General features: G+C 40.4%; 1 protein-coding gene across 1 annotated transcript; it reads right to left on the bottom strand.

Moving 5' to 3' along the window:
• Positions 1 to 2,701: 2,701 nt before the first annotated feature.
• dldh (dihydrolipoamide dehydrogenase) lies at positions 2,702 to 18,546 on the bottom strand. Its single transcript, XM_044193149.1, has 14 exons — positions 18,390 to 18,546; positions 16,748 to 16,823; positions 15,160 to 15,239; positions 13,446 to 13,514; positions 12,925 to 12,994; positions 11,937 to 12,037; positions 11,689 to 11,832; positions 9,960 to 10,061; positions 8,623 to 8,813; positions 8,330 to 8,500; positions 7,028 to 7,217; positions 5,845 to 5,982; positions 3,682 to 3,771; positions 2,702 to 2,969 (listed from the first exon to the last, which is right to left on the bottom strand). The coding sequence occupies exons 1-14, from the start codon at positions 18,426 to 18,428 to the stop codon at positions 2,904 to 2,906; spliced, it is 1,527 nt and encodes a 508-aa protein (XP_044049084.1). The 5' UTR covers positions 18,429 to 18,546; the 3' UTR covers positions 2,702 to 2,903.
• Between the last annotated feature and the right edge of the window lie 264 nt (positions 18,547 to 18,810).

Below are 18,810 nucleotides of genomic sequence, written 5' to 3'. Positions count from 1 at the left end.
ACCATCAGGTGTCCAATACTTTGGCTTATGACCAAATACCCGCAAAACTGATGGCAGTCCCATCAGGCTCAGCTGTACTTTGTGTTTAGTGCTAATTACCAAACAGCATGCTCATGCTAAGCATGTTAGCATGCTGAGGATTGTGTTTTGTCAATTTCTGGAACGTTCTGAAACTACTAATCTGACTTCCACACCCACTTTACGCAGCGATTGATCAGGTGTGTGGAGGTGAGAAAGTAGGCAGGGTTTGAACTTCTCTAGCTCTCTTTTTTCATTTGTTACACAAGTATTTCTGTCACTTTTCACGTGAATGTTTTCCAGGAGAGACTGTCTGAAAATTTGTTATCCCCATATTTAAACAATATTGCGTCTCCCATCTCTCTGTGACGGCCGGCTTTTCACTCCATCAAGTGTGGCCGTACGGAACAAACTACAGTCGGGCAACACGTCACACAAACACACATTTAAAGACAGTCTCTCTTCGAAGGCATTCATAGTGTCGCATTCGGTTGTTCATGTGAAGAGTGACAGAAATAGTTGTGTAACAAGTGAAAAAAGAGAGCTAGAGAGACGAGTTCAAATCCTGGCTCCTTTCTCAGCTCTGCACAGCTGATGAATCACAGCGTGACGTGCCTGTTACTGTGGGACTGTTGGCGTCTGACAGTTGCAGAAATTGACTGACGTCTGAAAGTCCACCGACCGTCAAGCCCGTTCTGATGAAGCATACTGGCGCCTTTATTCACGTCATGATGAGACTTTGCTGACTTATGTCAGACATTGAATGCCTGTCTCCATCTTGATAAAGGTTGGTGCCAGGGACAATAGAAATGAGTTTTATCTGAAATAACACCCTATTTATTATATAGTGCTCTATATTTACCCTTCACTATTTTCTTTGAGCATCTTTATTATCCACTATATCGTAAAAATTCCCACAATGGAACGAAAAAAGTAGTGTCCATGGCGCGTACATGTACAACTCTACAGCTGTCAGCGATGACACAAAACGATGATTGGTAAGTGTCTGAAATATTAATTTACAGTAAACTGAGTTTGCGTTATAGGTAGAAATGAAAGAGCAACATTTTAAAAAGGTGGAGATGTGGTCCAATGACACTGCGTATGACCCAGTTCGTTTGAAGCACACTGAGACCTTCACTGAAAGTTACTGTAAGTACGTCGTTGCGGATGTCAGTAAATGTAAAGTTACACACTGTAGTCTTGTTTAACTGATATTGCATTTATTGGTTTACATGGTGAGATAAGCAAGAGCTGGCCAGAGCCAATCACAGTGAAGTAATCAGAGCAGGAATCAGAGACACTATTAACAACCCTTCCCCAAACCTTAATTTCTATTGGCCTTTAAAGGGTAAACAAACACAGAAAAGTGCTGTTGCTCTGCTCTCTGTGGGCACACCTGCACAAATCAGTGATGTCACAGGAAGCGCTGAACTTAAAGGTGCCCTGTGGAGTTTTCTCGTAAACAAACAAGACATGTTTACATTGTTACTCACCAAAACTTGTGCGTATTCTTGAGCTCTGACAAATGTGCTGAATTGTATTTCCTCCCTCATAAATCACAGATTAAGTATTTTAAATACAGCATTGTTTACATCCATGTGTACTAGCTTGCAGTCTTCTTCTTCTTCTTCTTCTCTGCCTTTGTTGGCACGTTACAGCCGCATGTAGATCAGTGGAAAAGGGGTGAAACCACTGGAAGGACTGTGCGTCACGTCACCTGCATGCATGGCCAACAAAACGGGGACCCACTCATGGAAAAACAGGTCCACAGCACTACTAGAGGTCTAAAACTCCACAGGGGACGTTTAAGTAGTCAAAGGCAAATGATGTGTTAAATAAATAAGTCAGAAGTTGTAATTTCCAAACCAGGGAAATTAAAATGAACATTTATGATAAATCATGGTGTATCCGTATTTTGTTGCCTCAGTTCAATCATTTGTGTCCTCAAATTGTCACCGTCACTCCATTTGTCGTCCACACTCTCACTACAGAGGATTTTATACTTTGATTTTAACCTTCAGGCTTTAAATCAAAGTATTAAGATTATTTTTGGTTTTATCTAAAGTCAAGGTTCGCTTACTATCTTTTTCCGAAGCTTCGACCACATCTCAGCGAAAAGATTTTGCTCGGTTGTCACGACGTGACCTTGAAGACTTTCCACGTACAAAGTGATCCATTTTGATTTTGTATTGTTTCGCCGTCTTGGCCAGAGGTTTCCCACCTCAATGGGACTTACCTGTTTAAACACAGGTAAATAAAAAAACATAATCTGAGGGAAGAAATTATGGAATTTAAAAAATGTATAAATGAGCGGATAATTTCTCAAACGCCTGGGCTCTGCTGGTCAGCATTGGTGCATTTCTGATTTTCACACTAAATATATTGATAGTTGAGGGGGGGAAACACCTGCTGTGATGCTTGAATGTTTTGACCCACAAAGAGCAACTTTAAGAGTGAATTTAACCTTTAAAAGTCGAAACCGCGGAACAGCTTCCTGCTCTGGTTACACATCATATTCGTGGTAGTAAATTCATTCACACTGTAAAAAACAGAGAAACAAAAACACTTCCTTCTTCCTTTACAAGAGAAACCGCAGCCAAAATAATATTTATATCTCTATGTGCTGTAGATGTGTAATGAATAATTTAAACTATGTGTTTGGAAAGCAAAAAGGCTGATCTGCAGTCGGTGTTTATTTACTGCCCAAAACCCCCTTTATCATTTTATTGAGAACATTTAAATAACATTAGAACTAAATGTGGTACAGTTTGGATGTACACAGAGGATTCCCAGTGGGGTGGATGAAGGTTTTGACGCAGACACACACAGCTTCCTGTTTCTCCTCTGTTATGTACACTGAAGGTGCGACAGCGGCCGGCGGATCAGAAGTTGATGGCTTTGCCGAAGGAGGCGGCCAGGTTTGCTTCTCTGAAGGCCTCCGACACCGTCTGCAGGAGGAGGAGGAGGAGGATGAAGAGAGGGATGAAAAGGAGAAAGAGAGAGTGTGAAGAAGAGGATGAAGCAGCAGAAGAGGTCAGATTGAGTTTTAATTTCAGTCTGGTTGTGTTTTAACTTTATATTTGTTTTGTTTTTACAAATGTTCTGTTATTTTATGCAGATTATGAACCTTTATGTCTCCACGATTACTTTATCAGTAACATTTTACCCCATTTAGTCTTTATAAGCAGCATTTAAACATTTAATAAATGGATTATAACGAGCTATAATGTAGTTTTAAGCAGATATAAGCGCTTATTAATGTGTTTTACAACAACTATAACTCCTCCCATGAGTGGAGGCTGCTGTATAAACAGATAATGAATGACAATATAGTAAAACACAGTTGCAATAATATAAAATATGTCTTCCGAGGAGGATCAGCACATCCCGGCTGCTGTACATTGATGATGATGATGATGATGATGATGATGCAGTGTTGCCGGTGTGTGTTTCACTTGAGCTCTTACAATAAGAATAGTTTGTGTTTTATAACTTTTGATATCTTAAGACAAACGTTGATCCCAACAAATCAACGAAGTAGGTATCTTTTTTATTTCCCAGCCCTACAGATAATGTGATATTCTGATTCACTTGTGTGTGTGTGTGTGTGTGTGTGTGTGTGTGTGTGTGTGTGTGTGTGTGTGTGGCTGCAGGACATACAGGATGGGCGTGGCAGACTCTGGCGATGTCCTCACAGGAAGCACCGTACTCCATGGCCAAAGCAGCTTCATTGATCATTTCTCCTGCCCCCTGCAGGGAAACACGCAAACAACAACTTTTAACATATCTGTCTTAAATTCTGTTTTAAAAGAACACATTTTATGTTTAGCCACACTAGTAGTGTGTGGCTAGTGATTGTGAAAATTGTAGGTCAGTCCAACACTTTTATCCATAGTGAAACTGGTCAGAAACTATTAAAAAGGATTACCAGAAAAGCAAGCTCAAGTTGGCATGCTAACATGCTACATGTTTGCATGTTATACTAACATGGTAATTATTAGCACAGCACAGTACTGTTAATTTCATGGTACACCAACCTGCTAAATGTTAGCATGTTGTCATGCTAGCTGTGAACATGCTAACACGCAAAATGTTACATTAGCACGTTAACAACCAATAATTTTTAACGTGCATGTTAAGACATGTCAACACGCTAACATTAACATTTAGCTCAAAGCACAGCTAACTCATTTCAGTTGGGCCAAGTGTATAGCTGAGTGTGAGATGTCCAAAAACGGCCACCGTACTGAGGATAAACCCTTTAGGTAACATGACGACTTTCTACTCTGGCACCACGTTCGGGACAAACTCGACTTTTTCTAACCCACTAGTGGTGAGAAAGTAAGAATAGCAACGTTGTCTCTCTGATTTGTTTTCTGCTGTGTAATGAGCATTGCAGCCTCATGGGGACGCTAGTGCTCCTGTAGACTATGTTAATATATTACTAGTTAAAAAACACATTGCACACACACAATAACACAAAGTAATAGACCTTTCATAGCTGACGTTTTGACACGTCAAAGCAGGAAAACACAGGTGTAATTAATAGCATTAATGAAGGCTGTATCCCATTTAGGTGGGCCAGTTCCAGGGTTTGATATTTTATGTGTGCAGGCTCACCGGACAGACTTAATGGAACAGAGCCATTGTTAACGTCAGTAGCTCATGTCTGCTGTGAAAAAGGTCTATTTATTTGGGTGGTTGGTGACTTTCAAAGAAATACGAACACCTGGTCCACCCACACAGGTGTTTTCACTTATTTTGACTAATCAGATCTCTGTGATATCTGACTGTGTGACATCTTCCTCACTTCTGTTGCAACAGTTAGAGCGAGACAACTTACACCTTTATCATTACTGCGTGGCGTTTGCAGAAAATTCCCAACATACAGTAGCCCCATTAACCTTTAACTAGCTGAAAAACACCTGTGTGGGTGTGCAGAGAGTTTGGGGCTCCAAATGAGTCTGATTAACTGAAAGAAAGACTAACTTAAGACGGGCTCGGCTTGAAATCGGATTACATCACGCACATAAGGAAAAACTTCACAGATGTTCTTCTCTCTAATCTCAAACATGCTCACACTACAAGATTGGAAAATAATAATGCATCACACACTACAGGATATTATTAAGATTATCGTGCCAACGGGAGCGATGCCCCACCTCATGTGGGAAGCAGATGTAAACAAAATGGAGACTGACGTGGTGCAACAACTTGCTGTAGTAGGCTAATGCCATGCAGTGAGAAAAAAACAAAAGCAGAAGGCACGAGTCTGGATGAGAGAATTGTTGGGGAGACGCGGGTTGTCTATTCTTCAGCGAGAACTGGAGTTGAGATTAGTTTTAATATCTGTCAACAGTAGTATGCTAGCTAACGTTAGCCTGAAGGGCTACAATGTTTACCATTGCTTGGCAGCACCGTCAGCTGCTCCGACACGCGTCTCTCATTGGCTACTGTGGTCCCGCTTGGAAAGTACTGACGTAATCATCCAGATTTTAACTCCTAAATATCAAACATGTTATCGGGGCGGCCCACGATGAGTCTGCGAGCAGTTCGGGAGGGTTAAGACTCTGTAAACCCCTCACATTACCAGATAATCTGGGCCGAACATCGGTACCGACCGCGGTCCCAGACCAGATTTCTCCTCCGATTGTCGGATAAATCGGCCCAAAACTCCTGTAGTCTGAGCGCGGCTTTAACAGCAGTTTTCACAAATTTATCGACCAGCTTGATTTGAAATGACAGCTGCTCCTCTGTTGGCGATTCTCAGTCTGATTAAAACTCATTCACAGTTAGTCGTGTGTCTGATGTTGAAGCTCTTACCGTTCCGAGGATGTGAGCTCCCAGCATCCTGTCTGTCTCCTTGTGGCCGAGGATCTTCACCATGCCGTCAGTGTCGTTGTTGGTCTTGGCTCGGCTGTTGGCTGCGAAGGGGAACTTGCCGACTCTGTAGGGGACGCCCTGAGGAGGAGAGGAGAGTCACTGCTGTACAAAAACCACACAGAGACTAGATAATCACCTGGGATATTAGTTATCCTAACGGGGTGGTTCAGCTTCAAATATCGTCCATTTCTGGTCTTCAATGTTGCTTTAGCATTATACAGCTTTCTGAGCGTATGCGACTGTTGCAGGCTGTAGTGACATTTGTGTGTGTGCGTCTTCATTTTGTATATGGTCTATTGTCTCTAGCGCAGAAACAATTAATCAAATCGACAAAAAATGTATCAAAACAATTTGATAAATAACTTAAATACATTGATTATGAAGCAAAAAACTGCAAATGAAAAATAAATAAAACAACTTGCTGTTTCCTGCTTCTAAAATTTTAAGATTTGCTTCTTTTTCTCCATAATATAATGATTGTAAACTGAATATTTCGGGGTTTTGGACTGTTGGTCGGACAAAAACATTTGACAGACATCAACTCAAGCTCTGGGAGCTTGTGATGGACATTTGTCCCTATTTTCTGACAAAAATTGTATAATAATGAAAATGGATGTTAGTTCCAGCCCTAATTGTCTCTATGTGGTGAGTTGAGTGAAATCAGTGAGGTTACAAAAATTCTCGTTAGTTGTGATGAAACTTGATATCTAGTTATTTAAATTGTGATAAGATAGGATGGTCCACACAAACTAAAGACCAGATGTCTTATCTCTCTCATCTTCTGCTCTCCTGAATAAAAATCAACAGATGCAAGAATATGCAGCCTGTATTTTGACAGCAGATCATCTGTCTTTTAAAAGACGGCCGTGTGCAGGACACTCGTTCCCGAGAGCTGCTGTGACCAAAGAACACTGCTGGGAAATCCTCATCACAACATCTGGACAGAATCAGCTTAGTATCACATCAGCATGATGCTACTGTCACACAGCTGTAAGCTTCCTTTCCTCCTACTCCTCCTCTGGCTGCTTCTAAAGTTGTCATTACAGTTCTACAGATTAGTTATCTGTATATCTATATTATATCACCCTTCTCCTCATCACCACCACCCCCCCCCGACTCTCACCTCCTCTTTGAGCTGCTCCTCTGTCTTGCCCACCCAGGCCACCTCGGGGTGTGTGTAGATGACGGAGGGAACACAGTTGTAGTCGATGTGCACGGCGCCTCCTGCCATGCCCTCCACACAGATGATGCCCTCGTCCTCGGCCTTGTGGGCCAACATCGGCCCAGCGACCACGTCACCGATCGCATAAATACTGAGGGGGAACCAAAGTTTGTTATGCTTCAGCAGCTTATATTCGATCAATAATTAATTGATTTCCGGCATTAAATAAGAATGAATGGTAAACATTTAAAATGTTCTTCATTTTATATTCATCAAGTGTTTACATTCACTCGCGGAAGAACAGATTTGTAATGTGTGAGGAAGTATGTGATTAAGATTAAAATGATAAATTACAGTAATTGAACCTGTTTCTGTTATTCCTGTTCCTTCTGCAGCTGGATGTAAAATTCCAGGACTTCTCAACAACCTTTCATAACTACATAAGAAAACTTCCCTGACCTCAAACTGTCCTTGACTTCATGATCTCAACCTCCAACTGTCATGAGTGATGGCTTGTTACACTAAGAACAGAGCATCCTATTGACTGGTGATTATCACAGATGCTCGTTGCCCTTCCCTTGACAGGCTGTCGGTTGGTCCCTCCATCAGAAAATTAGATATAATCTGTGAAATCCAGTAAATTTATTTATTAGGAAGATCCGTCAACAGAGCGACACCTCACTGGAGTTTCCTTTCAAGTGACGTTAAGTGAGCTTTTATTCCTTTTTCTCAAATAACTCTTTGTCATGACTCGGTTCCAGAAAAACTGATTGTAGAAACTGAACCAAAAGTTGCTTTAATGATAATTAATAACTGATGATGTAACTCACGATGTAGCTCTCTCTTACCACAGATATATCACTATCAGCATGTACACTACACATTACATAACTTAATGATTATTATGGCTCAGATTTGTTGAAGGTTTTCTAATCTACATGTTTATATATGTGAATTAAATGTTTCTTATCGACATTTTTTTATTTTTCAACTGCACATATTCTGGTCACAATTCTTTCATAATAAAATTTAAGGGATCCTTAAAAATGTTAATGTTAAAAAACAAATGTCGGTCAGTCGCGACTGCGCTCTAACGACGAGCCCTCTGAGGAGCATTTCTCCTCCATCTGTATGAAAACATCTGGCTGCACTGTTTTAGATAATCAATAAGCTGTATAAGGTTTTAATATCTGGTTTCAGAGATGCTGACAGGTCTCTCACAGATGACTTAGTTTACATTAGGTAGCCTGAGCTTGGGGGTACCTGGGTACTTTGGTCTGGAAGCGGTTGTTGACGGGGATGCGGCCCCTGTTGTCCAGCTCGATGCCTACAGAATCCAGACCCAGGTTCTGGGTGAAAGGTCGTCTGCCGATACAGACCAGCAGCACGTCACACGTCAGAGTCTCGTTCTTCCCTCCGGCTGCCGCCTCCACCCTGAAACACAAACACGTCAGCACACAGGGTTACAAACGGCTGGTAGAATTTACATGTCATGAAGACTAATCCAGACCCTGATGTTCAAACAGGATCTGAAGATTCAGGGGTGTTTTACTCACGCCACGTCGATCTTGCCGTCGGGCCTCTTGGTGGCTCCCATGACTTTGGTGCTGAGCTTGAACTTGAGGCCCTGCTTCTGCAGGATGCGCTGGAAGTTCTTGGAGATCTCCATGTCGATGCCCATGCCGCCCACGTGTCCCAGGAACTCCACTGCTGTGACTTTAGAGCCCAGACGCTGCCACACTGACCCCTGCAGGACGGGAGGATAAACACTTGTGTGACTTAGAGGTTATTTACACGCACAGACTCAAAAGCTGGGATAACGATAGGCTGCTATTGATTGGGAATGGTACCCAGCGCCGGCCACAGAGCTACAGAGTTTTAAAGAGGTGTCCAACGGCGCTACAGGGGAAAGTTGAGAAAAGCTCAACTTTATGCAATTGTGTCCTCTGACACAATGTGAGCGACAAGCAGACGAGAGCCAATCGCTTGTTTTAACGCCCACAGAAGTGGAAGCACAGAGCTGTTTACTACTCCGATCCACTAATGGTGTGGGGATCAGTCTTGGTCGCTTGGGTATCACTGTTGTATTAAAAACAGTTTCAACAACACATACCGCATTTAAAAAAAAGCTATTCTGTACTCGGGAAACAAGCTGTACAACAAGAAATGACCTCATGACTTTCTCATGTGTAGTATGGCGGCTACGTCAGAAAACAACAGCAGAGTAATTAAATTACGTGCTCAACGCAACACACACACACACACACACACACAGTGCTACAACTTCATGAGAGACTGCCTACTACTCTGTATCGGACTGTAACGCAGCGTATGAGGACAGATTCAAGGGCTCCAAAACAAAACGAAAAAATAACTCTGAGGCCAGGAAATGTTGCTGCTCTGAGGATTAACTGGGTAACTTCACTGAGATTCTGGATCAGACAGTCAGTGAATATCTGACATATGAATATGTTTCTTGGTATACCATACCAGTGTCGCCATATTGGGCGGCTTTCTGCCGAATTGGGCTACGTTTTATTTAATTGCCCGGGTAAAAATAGTTTTGGGCGGTTGAGAATTTGGGCAGTTTCCGAGTTTGGCTATATTCCAATAAATCTCCCCTCCTTTCATCCGAGTAGTATGATTGAGACTGACGGGGCACTGAGTTCAGTAAACTGACACACAATGACTGATAACTGATAAAACATTCCCTAAAAGACTTATTTAATTTTATTATTTTTCATTATGGTAACCACGGTTTTGAGTTTGCCTAATTATGCGATATAAAAACTAGGCTACTTTTATGACGATTGGGGCGGGTTCTCGACTCTGACTGGGCTACTTTTTGCCAGTTCAATCTGGCACCAGTGAACCAGACTGCAGCGATACTGACCAGCTCCACGCCGATGACTCCGGCTCCGATCACAATCATCTCGTCTGGAACTGTCTTTAGGGACAGAGCTCCTGTTGACGACACGACGCAGTCTTCATCAATCTAAAAAACAAAAATAAAATAAAAACCCCATATACATTAGAGACTGTAAACATGTTTAAACACAGTTACACATTTCATTTTCACATTTTAAGCCTGTTGCTGTGTAATATAAGAGGAGTTGCTCGTAGTGACAAACCCACAGAGAATTAGCATTTGACTCTGCAGTTTAGCATCTTTCAGCTTAATGTTTTGGCTTTGCAGCATGCACCTTTAAGGTTGGGGTACTAGTTCTATAACGTGTCATCCAAACAAGTCTGAACATGTCACTCAAAGGCGGGTTGAAAAGCCTTCAGTCATGAGTCAGGTTTCCATCCAAATGTGGCACAAATTTCAACCAAATTTCCAGAAAATCTCGTTACCATCCACTGCTATTATGTGAATATTAGAAGTTGGTTCACTGAGATAAAAATGTGATGGTGCTAATTCTCCGGTCGGTGCCATTAAACCATCGCAGAAGAAGAGGGCGCAATGACAATACAATAAAAGAGCTCCAGACAAAGCTCAAACGATGGAAAACCGTGTGGAAAACATGATGAAAATATGACATTTCTGTTAGTTTCCGGTATTAAAAAGGTGGGGTATACGATTCTAATCCAATTCACATCTTTTTGTCAAATTCACCTCCTCAGTCCACTAGCTGTCCGTTCAGTGTGTGAACGCTGAAAAAAAAAACCCTCCGGTGTTTGTACGCAGCCCTGGCTCTGTTAATGGGAAACAAACAAACAAGCTCGGGCCGAGTCACGCAACACTATTCCAGCCATGATTTGTGTGTCAGGTAACGTTAAATGTCTTGCCCACAGACATTCAGCTGACTTTCTAGTTTGCCAAGATCTGCTGTTGTTGTGCTGTTAGCTATAGCAGCAGCAGAGTTGTGAGTATCGCTGTCTGGAGCTGCTGTGCTGGCTCTGGGAAACCGTCTCGTCCTCTCTGGCTGTTAGCTTAGCAGCAGCAACTGTAGCGACAGTTTGCTAACCCACAACCTAGCTAACGTTAGTTACATTACCTGCTGTGTCGTTGTTCGCTGTATGTCATGGTATTTGTCTAGTATTGGATTTCTCCAGAATCGCATACCCCAACTTTTTATGTGAGGAAGGTTACAGTCTCCTCATCGCTCGACACAGATCTGATATTTAGAGCTCTTCACTGTAACCTTCAGTGACAAATAAGTCACATGCTTCGTGCACGTCATCATTTATTATTAGTGTAGTACTTTGTCACATTTAGACGCTGTTCGACAACCTGATAAGCACGCCACATTTAACAAAAGATGGTTGTTAAATAATAGATACATTTTCAAGTTCTTCAGGGTTCTCGTACGCTTGCATGGGACACTACGAGTATGATGTTTGTTTCGATTAGGAAAATGTGTCAAAATTAACGCCAGACGAATTGATCTCATTGATTGCAGTTTGCATGTTGCAGTTTTGGTGAAGTGGGGCTGTGAAGCGATGAGTCTCACGGCAACCACTTCTAATATGACCAAATGTATCGAATCTTTCTCTTATTTGTTTCTATTTAGATTTTTACAAATACCACTTAAAATTAAAATTCCATGTTTTTTCATAAAGACCTCAAATTCCATATTTATTTATTCCAAAGAGCTGTAAAGAGTGAAACGGAGCCGTACGTGGATCCCGGGGAAGGGCGTGACCTCGGAGCCGGTGGCGATGAGGATGTTCTTGGTGTTGATGACCTGCTCGCTGCCGTCTGCTGCTACGGCCGTCACCTGGTTCTTACCAGTCACCCTCCCATAACCGTTGACATGGGTCACCTGAGGAGAGTGAGGTCACACCGTGAACGCTGTTATCAGTGGTTCAGATTCTTAACGAGATGTGAGTGAACAACCGTTACAACAGAGAGAGAAAGAGGCCTGACTTTGTTCTGTTTGAATAGATGTGCGATTCCTCCGGTCAGCGCTTTGACCGCTCCGCTCTTCTGGGCCATCATCTTCTCCAGGTTCAACGAGAGGCCTGAAACTGAGAGAGAGGGAGACTTCAATCATCACCTTTATCCTGAGGAGGGAAGTGTTTGCTTAAATATCAATAAATAACAATTACTGAGTTACTAACGTTCAGCTTAGTCTTAAAATTATTTTTAAAAGTAAAAAACAAAACAAAACAGCAAGTCATGTTCGGTTTGTAGTCCGCATAAGTAAGCATAAATGTAGGCAAAATTTAGGAGACGTCACAAATTAGATTATCAAATTTATGTTTTATGTGTCGCACTATTAAGTATGACATCATAAAACTGTTTTACTTCATGAGTAAAACAGTTTAATAACTAATTCTGTTGGGTCTTAAGATCAAACTACAGAGATTTGTAAAACGATAAATGATGTGATCAAATCGTCATGAAACAATTCCACCTAAAGTCCTCCGACAATAATACTGAATTACTGTCAAGCTCTACAATGGCTTATAACAGCTGCAACAACAAAAGACGGCACCGGATTACATCTGAAATGAATTAGTTGATGAGTTCATCAACTGGCAGAAAATGAATTAGCCACTATATTGATAATCAGTTAAATTGTTTTAGGTCATTTATCAAACAAAACGGCCAAACTTTTTCTGGCTCCAGCCTCTCAAATGTGAGGATTTGCTACTCTTCTTTGTCATGTTATTGTAAACTGAATGTCTTTGGGATTTGGACTGTTGGTCGCACAAAACAGCTTGAGATCTGGGAAACTGTGTCGGACATTTTTCATTCTCTGCCATTTTATAGATGATGATGTAAAGACCTCGGACTGAGCCGAAGATCACTCGGTCAGATGGAAGTCCTCAACCTGAAAGCCCCGTCAGTGCCTGAACCGACCCGCTGAGCTACACAAAACGCCCCTTTAAAGTCCAATGAAGCCTCTTACTTTCGATGCCTCTGCTTTCAAAGTCCTTGCCGTGAGCCATGTGGTACAAGTAGGAGTTGTTCAGCAGAGCCTGCAGACACAAAATCTAAATTAACACAGCTACATTTTTCATGCATTTTATTTTTTTATGCACTGTGTGTGTGCGTTTTATGTTTCGCCTGGCTGGAATACAAATTTCCCTAAAATGGCACTGACTACTTGCAAGTAATCATCCGATTTACATCACAACTATTAGTCTGAGCTTCTTCGCCGCCTTTTAGCTCATCACACCAGAGTTAGCGAACGACTCCTCCCGATGGGTGAGAAGTACAACTACAAATAAAAAAATTAAATTAAAAAAATATTTCCAAAAATCGGCTTTACAGGATATTTTGCTGTTTAACTACTGGACGAACCCTTAAGGCATTCACCACGTTGATGACGATTATGAGACGCTCTTAATCGCACAAATAATCACAGTGTGAATGTTTTCTCAAACTACAGATGGAACATTTTGATCGCGAAGAAAAGCAGTTTCTTACCTTTGAGGGGATGCAGCCGACGTTCAGACAGGTCCCACCCAGCGTGGGATTTTTCTCAACACACACTGTCTGTCAAAGGAAATATGTACATTAGAGAGGTCTACCTTAATATGTTTTTCCCTTCAAAAAAGGAGACGTGCATTATTCACTATAAATTAAAAAAATTTTTTTTGAATAAGATGTTTTTCTATCAGCTAGGATGGAGAGAAAAAATAGGGTGGCTGAAATGTCCAGGAAGAGATAAACACCAGATGAAAAAGAAACAAACATCAACTACAGACAGAAACATAGATCGAACCTTTGCTGTAATTGTTGCTACAGCTCTTTAGTGTCAGTGAGTGTGTGCAATATATCCTGCAGGCTTCATCCAAACGGTTGTGAGTTGACAGTTTATGACGACATCATTTATTTGATGAATGAGTTTCCAGCCGCGACATAGCACATCAACAATTTATTAATAAAATCCATGTCAAGCTAGCACAAAGATATATTATGCACTACTATATTTATCAAGTTTTAGTTTATCATTCAAAATGTTTAAAGCACTAAATATTGATGACAACAATATTTCATAGATCTAAGTGTTGACATGAACCACATCTGGAGTTTTATAACAAAGATAAAGATAAATACGCTTTCATTTTTATCTGAAAGCAGATCCTGATTTTACCTGAACTGGCTGTTTATTTTAATGCTTTTGTGTATTTTATGTATTATATTTCTTAATATTTCGTCATTCACTGTGGTGTTTTATTTCTCTTGTTGTGAAGCACTTTGTACTTTGTTTTGATAAGTGCTCTATAAATAAAGTTTTATTATTATTATTATTATTTATTATCATCATTATTATCATTATTATTATTATTATAGCCGAGAGATGCTCATTCATAAAAACAAATGTGTGTTTTCATTCAAACAGGGTTTTGCACAGATGTCAGGTTGTGAAAATAATTCTAACTTTTCAAGGCACCTCGGATTGCGCATTAAAAAAAAAAAAAAAAAAAAAAGAAGAAGACCAAACCAAATGTTGCTTTTGCAGTGTTGATTAATATTATTTTAAACTGTCAAGAGATTAATTTTTACTTCCATGGCTGAAGATGTTGTAAAAACATGATCAGTTGCACACTGAAGAAATGTCTTATTCTGACTGAATCCTAAGAATTAATATTGTCCTTTGCAACATCAAACAGCAACATTAACATGAAAATACACAGCAGAAACCACGAGACGACAGAAATGTTTCAGCCGCCAAGAGATTTTACACCACATCTCTTCCTTTAATATCTCTGGTTGTATTTAATGCTTTAAAATCAATAAGCAGGACTGATTCATCACAGCATTGGATTTATAGGATTTCTGCATCAATGTGATGAAGTCCCTTCATTTGTCAAGCATTTAATTCAGACAAAAACAGACATCCCCATGTGTTGTGTTTTCAAGCATTTTCACAATTACATTTCCAGGAAAATGTACTATTTCAGAATCAGAAACACTTTATTGATCGCCGAGGGGAAACTCTTTTGTTACAGCAGCTCACCTTTACGTTAGTGCACACACTTAACAATATACTGTACATCACTATTGCAATAAACATTTTATACATACTGTGATAGAAGATTTTATGCATATTGTCCACTCGATTACTTCATATTGAATCTCTTAAAAAAAATAAATAAATAAATAAAAGATTCAATATGCCCTGAAGGCAGCTTACCTTGAAGCCGAGCTGTGCGGCTTTGATGGCAGCGACGTAGCCGCCTGGACCGGAGCCCACCACTGTGATGTCTGCATCAACTACAGAGAGGCGACACAGCGACTTTTTATCAGCAGCTCAGAGCACAGAGATTAGACACTGGAGAGATTTTAGCCCTCATTAATAAAAAAAGACAGACGTCCTCTCAGTAGACCTACAGCACTAAAGTCCGTTTTAGTTTTGAAGAGGCAGAACGAACCAGGAGAGAAAGTGTGGTGAGATCAGTGGATCACTTGTGGAATAGAAGTTCACTGCTTCAACAAGGCTTTTCTTGTGAAGTAACCACAGGAAATCAGTAATAGTCACGGCGAGCAGCTCAGTGTAGGATGATTAGGAGTTCAAACCAGCGTTTGAAGATGGTGCAACTCTACATTTATGCATCTGACACTTTTTCATTGACTGTTTGATGTTGTTATAAATATTTCAAGTTTTGAGATGCTGGTCAAACTAAATTTACAATTTACAAACATATGTTGGGATGGGAATTTATTATTATTATTTCTTTAAATTAGACATTATTTAATTCAAAAGGCTAAGCAGAACATTAACTGATCGCGAAAGAGAGGTGGTGCCCTGCTGGCCTCGGGGTTCGTGCCCGGCTGAGGACCTTTGTTGCATGTTATTCCCCGTCTCTCTCTCTCTGATAAGTTCCTGTCATCTCTCTACTGCAGACTATCAATAAAAGGCATAAAACGCCTCCAAAATACTTTAAAAAAATAGAAAATAATGAAAATCAGTGATTGTAGCGTTATATTAAGCTCTCCTACATTGACGGTGAGTCTTATCCACATTTTCATATTCATATCTCAAACCGCCATTACTTTTTTCCCCCCAAGACAAATTCAGCATTTCTGAGATTTGATCATTAGCATAATTAATGCACCCAAATTGCTAACTAAGGCTACCTGTCCTGCTCTCTTTGTGGGCAAGTTTTATTCATAAATATGTCACCGAAGAGTGAAAAGACAAACTTCACACTGCCATGCCTGAAGTCCTGCTGTCGGACATCAGCAGACGAAAACATAACAAATGTAGCAGTGTACTGGTGCTATTAGGGGACCCAGAAAAATGAGAAAGATAGTTAAGTTAGAAAAAAACATGTTGCTAAAGCAAAGTAGCCCATGGTTAAGTCGATGGTGTTACAACAGAAGATGTACTCATACCATTCAAATTTTAAATAATCACACTGATATGGTGAACAGAGGATTCATTTCAGGTTTTATTCAATTTCTTTTATTTTAGATGAGTTCAGTGACATATTTAGACTCCAAATCCATTTAGATTACAGCATTAAAATGGTTATATAGGCGTTATATACTAAAATGAATGCTTTGCCCCTGTCAAGAAAGGCAGACCGACTCGTACGCCAGGTCTGGACCATGCGTGAATTTTGTTTGTAAACTCTATGAAGTCATTTGTTTAAACGGCTAGTTCTTGCTTGAGGTCCAATGTCTGCTAAATGAGGAAACAACCAGCACACGTGTGGCTAAAGTTCATAAATGAACATGTCATTAATGAAGACAGATGATAAGATTTACAGTTATCTTACTTGCTGCTTTGTCAGCGTAGGTTCTGACGGACAGAGCTGCAGCTCCGTGCAGTTTGCAGGGAAGGTGGTGGCTCCGCTGTGAGGCAAACCAAACACAGTAAGAAAAAAACACAATTTAACCAGAGAGTCAAACAAGTCAATACAGTGTCACGATCCAAAACTAAAAAACACATTAAAATTCAGCAACATGTGAAAATGTGTTTTCCTAAATACAGTGACTTTGCCTTGACTTTGACAGGGTAAAAAAAAAAAACCCAGACAAGTGAATAGTTTTTCTATCAGTGGCTTATCAACCGTTTAAAACAACATTTTAAGAGCAATTCTAAGTATTTCAAAAGACTGAAAGTAGACAAAGTAATCAAACCAGTTCCACTTCAAATAAAGAGCGATCAGATCTTTGTTCGTGATGTAATTTTCACATAACCACAAGTATACATTTACAGTATTTTCCAGGGGAACTGGATAGCCTGCTTGTTATTTGTTTTGTGTATTTCCGTCACTAGAATTTCCTTGTTCAGCCACTCAAGTACACACTGAGGACAAAACCACACTGAAAACAGATTTTTTTGGGGGTGGTTGCAAAGTTTGCCATAACACTGTCAGCATCACAGTTATGAAGGTAAAAATCAGATTGACAATGTAGCAGTCAGGATGGGAGCTAAAGTCAGATTCATAAGATGAAGGAAACTGTGAAATGAAATGAGTATTATCACGCAGCTTTCTTTACTTTTGGACTGAATACATTTCCACTAGAGCAAGTTTGGAGTTCAGTGTCTTGCTCAAGGGCACTCAGCTGATGTACACACAGTAACTGCTAGCTCTCAGCTTGGACACATTCATCAGTCAGTGCTGCGTATTGAACCTGCAACTCGTTAGCTTTTCCAGCTAAGCAGGCTACTCCTGAGCTGGCTAACGTCAGTTGGCAAGCAAGCACGTTTTCGTACAAAATGTTTGATCTAGAGACGGTAATAATGAATATAGCTTCTCAAAAGAGAGGTACAACTAAGAATAATATGTTATTTGGCCCGTTAAGCTGTGAGACGACGAGCTATAAGTTTTTGAGCCTCTGACATAAACTACATTAAGAGTTAGGTAACCGCTGCTAACTACCTTAGCGTGCTAACATGGCTTGTAGGGGAGAGCTGTCAACTGCAACGTCAATTAACTACATCTATTAGTTGAAACTTTTAACCTTAACATACATATATCACTAAACGCTATCTCAAAACGTTTAAAATTTGTAAAACGACATGGCTAACATTACATCTTTCCATGATGTGTTTCCCTGGAAAACGTTGTGGAAACATTCAACAACAAAAGTCGTAATTTTATTTAAATGTGGGCCTTTTTGTTAATTTTGCTCTTGCCGAATTAAAAAGGGAAACATATAAAACTGGATAATATATAAAATACATGTTAAGCGACATATCGTTTCGCCAATAAACACAATAACTGTGAATTGCAGGTTTTTCCAGTGGAGTCTGGCGTTACGTTCTCTCCATACGTTTTCACCGGACCTAGCCAGGCCCAGGCCGCAGGTCTGAAAAGACCAGTATCCACAGGACCAACAGCTAGTGAGACCAGTTAGAAAGCGTTCCGGACAACACATGCTGGTTAGCAGGTTAATATAATCCGTCCTTACCGTTGCCAGAGAGCGGTATATCTGAGTCCAGCTCTGCATTTTGTCTGTGTCCCCTCACCGGATCAGTAACCTACAGCAGGCCGACCAGCCAAGGACTCCTATCATTGCGCACGCGCAGTACGCATGCACGTCGCCTCTATATGACGTCTATGATTGTGAAATCTGAAAAACATTGAAAACAAAAGCAGTCTATGAGCATAACTTTGTAATTTGCAGATAGGCCTATAAATTGGAAACAGATGTGTACAGCAAATGTTTTTCCTATATAATATAAAGGTGAAAGAAATTTCATTTTAATTGATTCATAATAATCCCCAAACATTTTTCTGTCAATAACGAGATTAATGTGATGTGTTCTTCCTGTGAACTGCAACCTGAAACTGTTTCTCATTTATTCAGGACAAAGAGATTTACTCATAAA

The sequence above is a fragment of the Siniperca chuatsi genome, linkage group LG4 (genome assembly GCF_020085105.1).
Source record: "Siniperca chuatsi isolate FFG_IHB_CAS linkage group LG4, ASM2008510v1, whole genome shotgun sequence".
NCBI lineage: Eukaryota > Metazoa > Chordata > Actinopteri > Centrarchiformes > Sinipercidae > Siniperca > Siniperca chuatsi.
This window is presented reverse-complemented; position numbering and strand designations above follow the sequence as displayed.

What these genes read in the sequence shown, in the direction of transcription:
- dldh (XM_044193149.1), bottom strand. Translation starts at nt 18,428, where the DNA reads ATGCAGAGCTGGACTCAGATATACCGCTCTCTGGCAACG. An exon ending in TATACCGCTCTCTGGCAACG is followed by an intron (nt 16,824 to 18,389) that starts GTAAGGACGGAT and finishes TTTGCCTCACAG; the next exon opens with CGGAGCCACCACCTTCCCTG. An exon ending in ATCTATTCAAACAGAACAAA is followed by an intron (nt 11,833 to 11,936) that starts GTCAGGCCTCTT and finishes CACTCTCCTCAG; the next exon opens with GTGACCCATGTCAACGGTTA.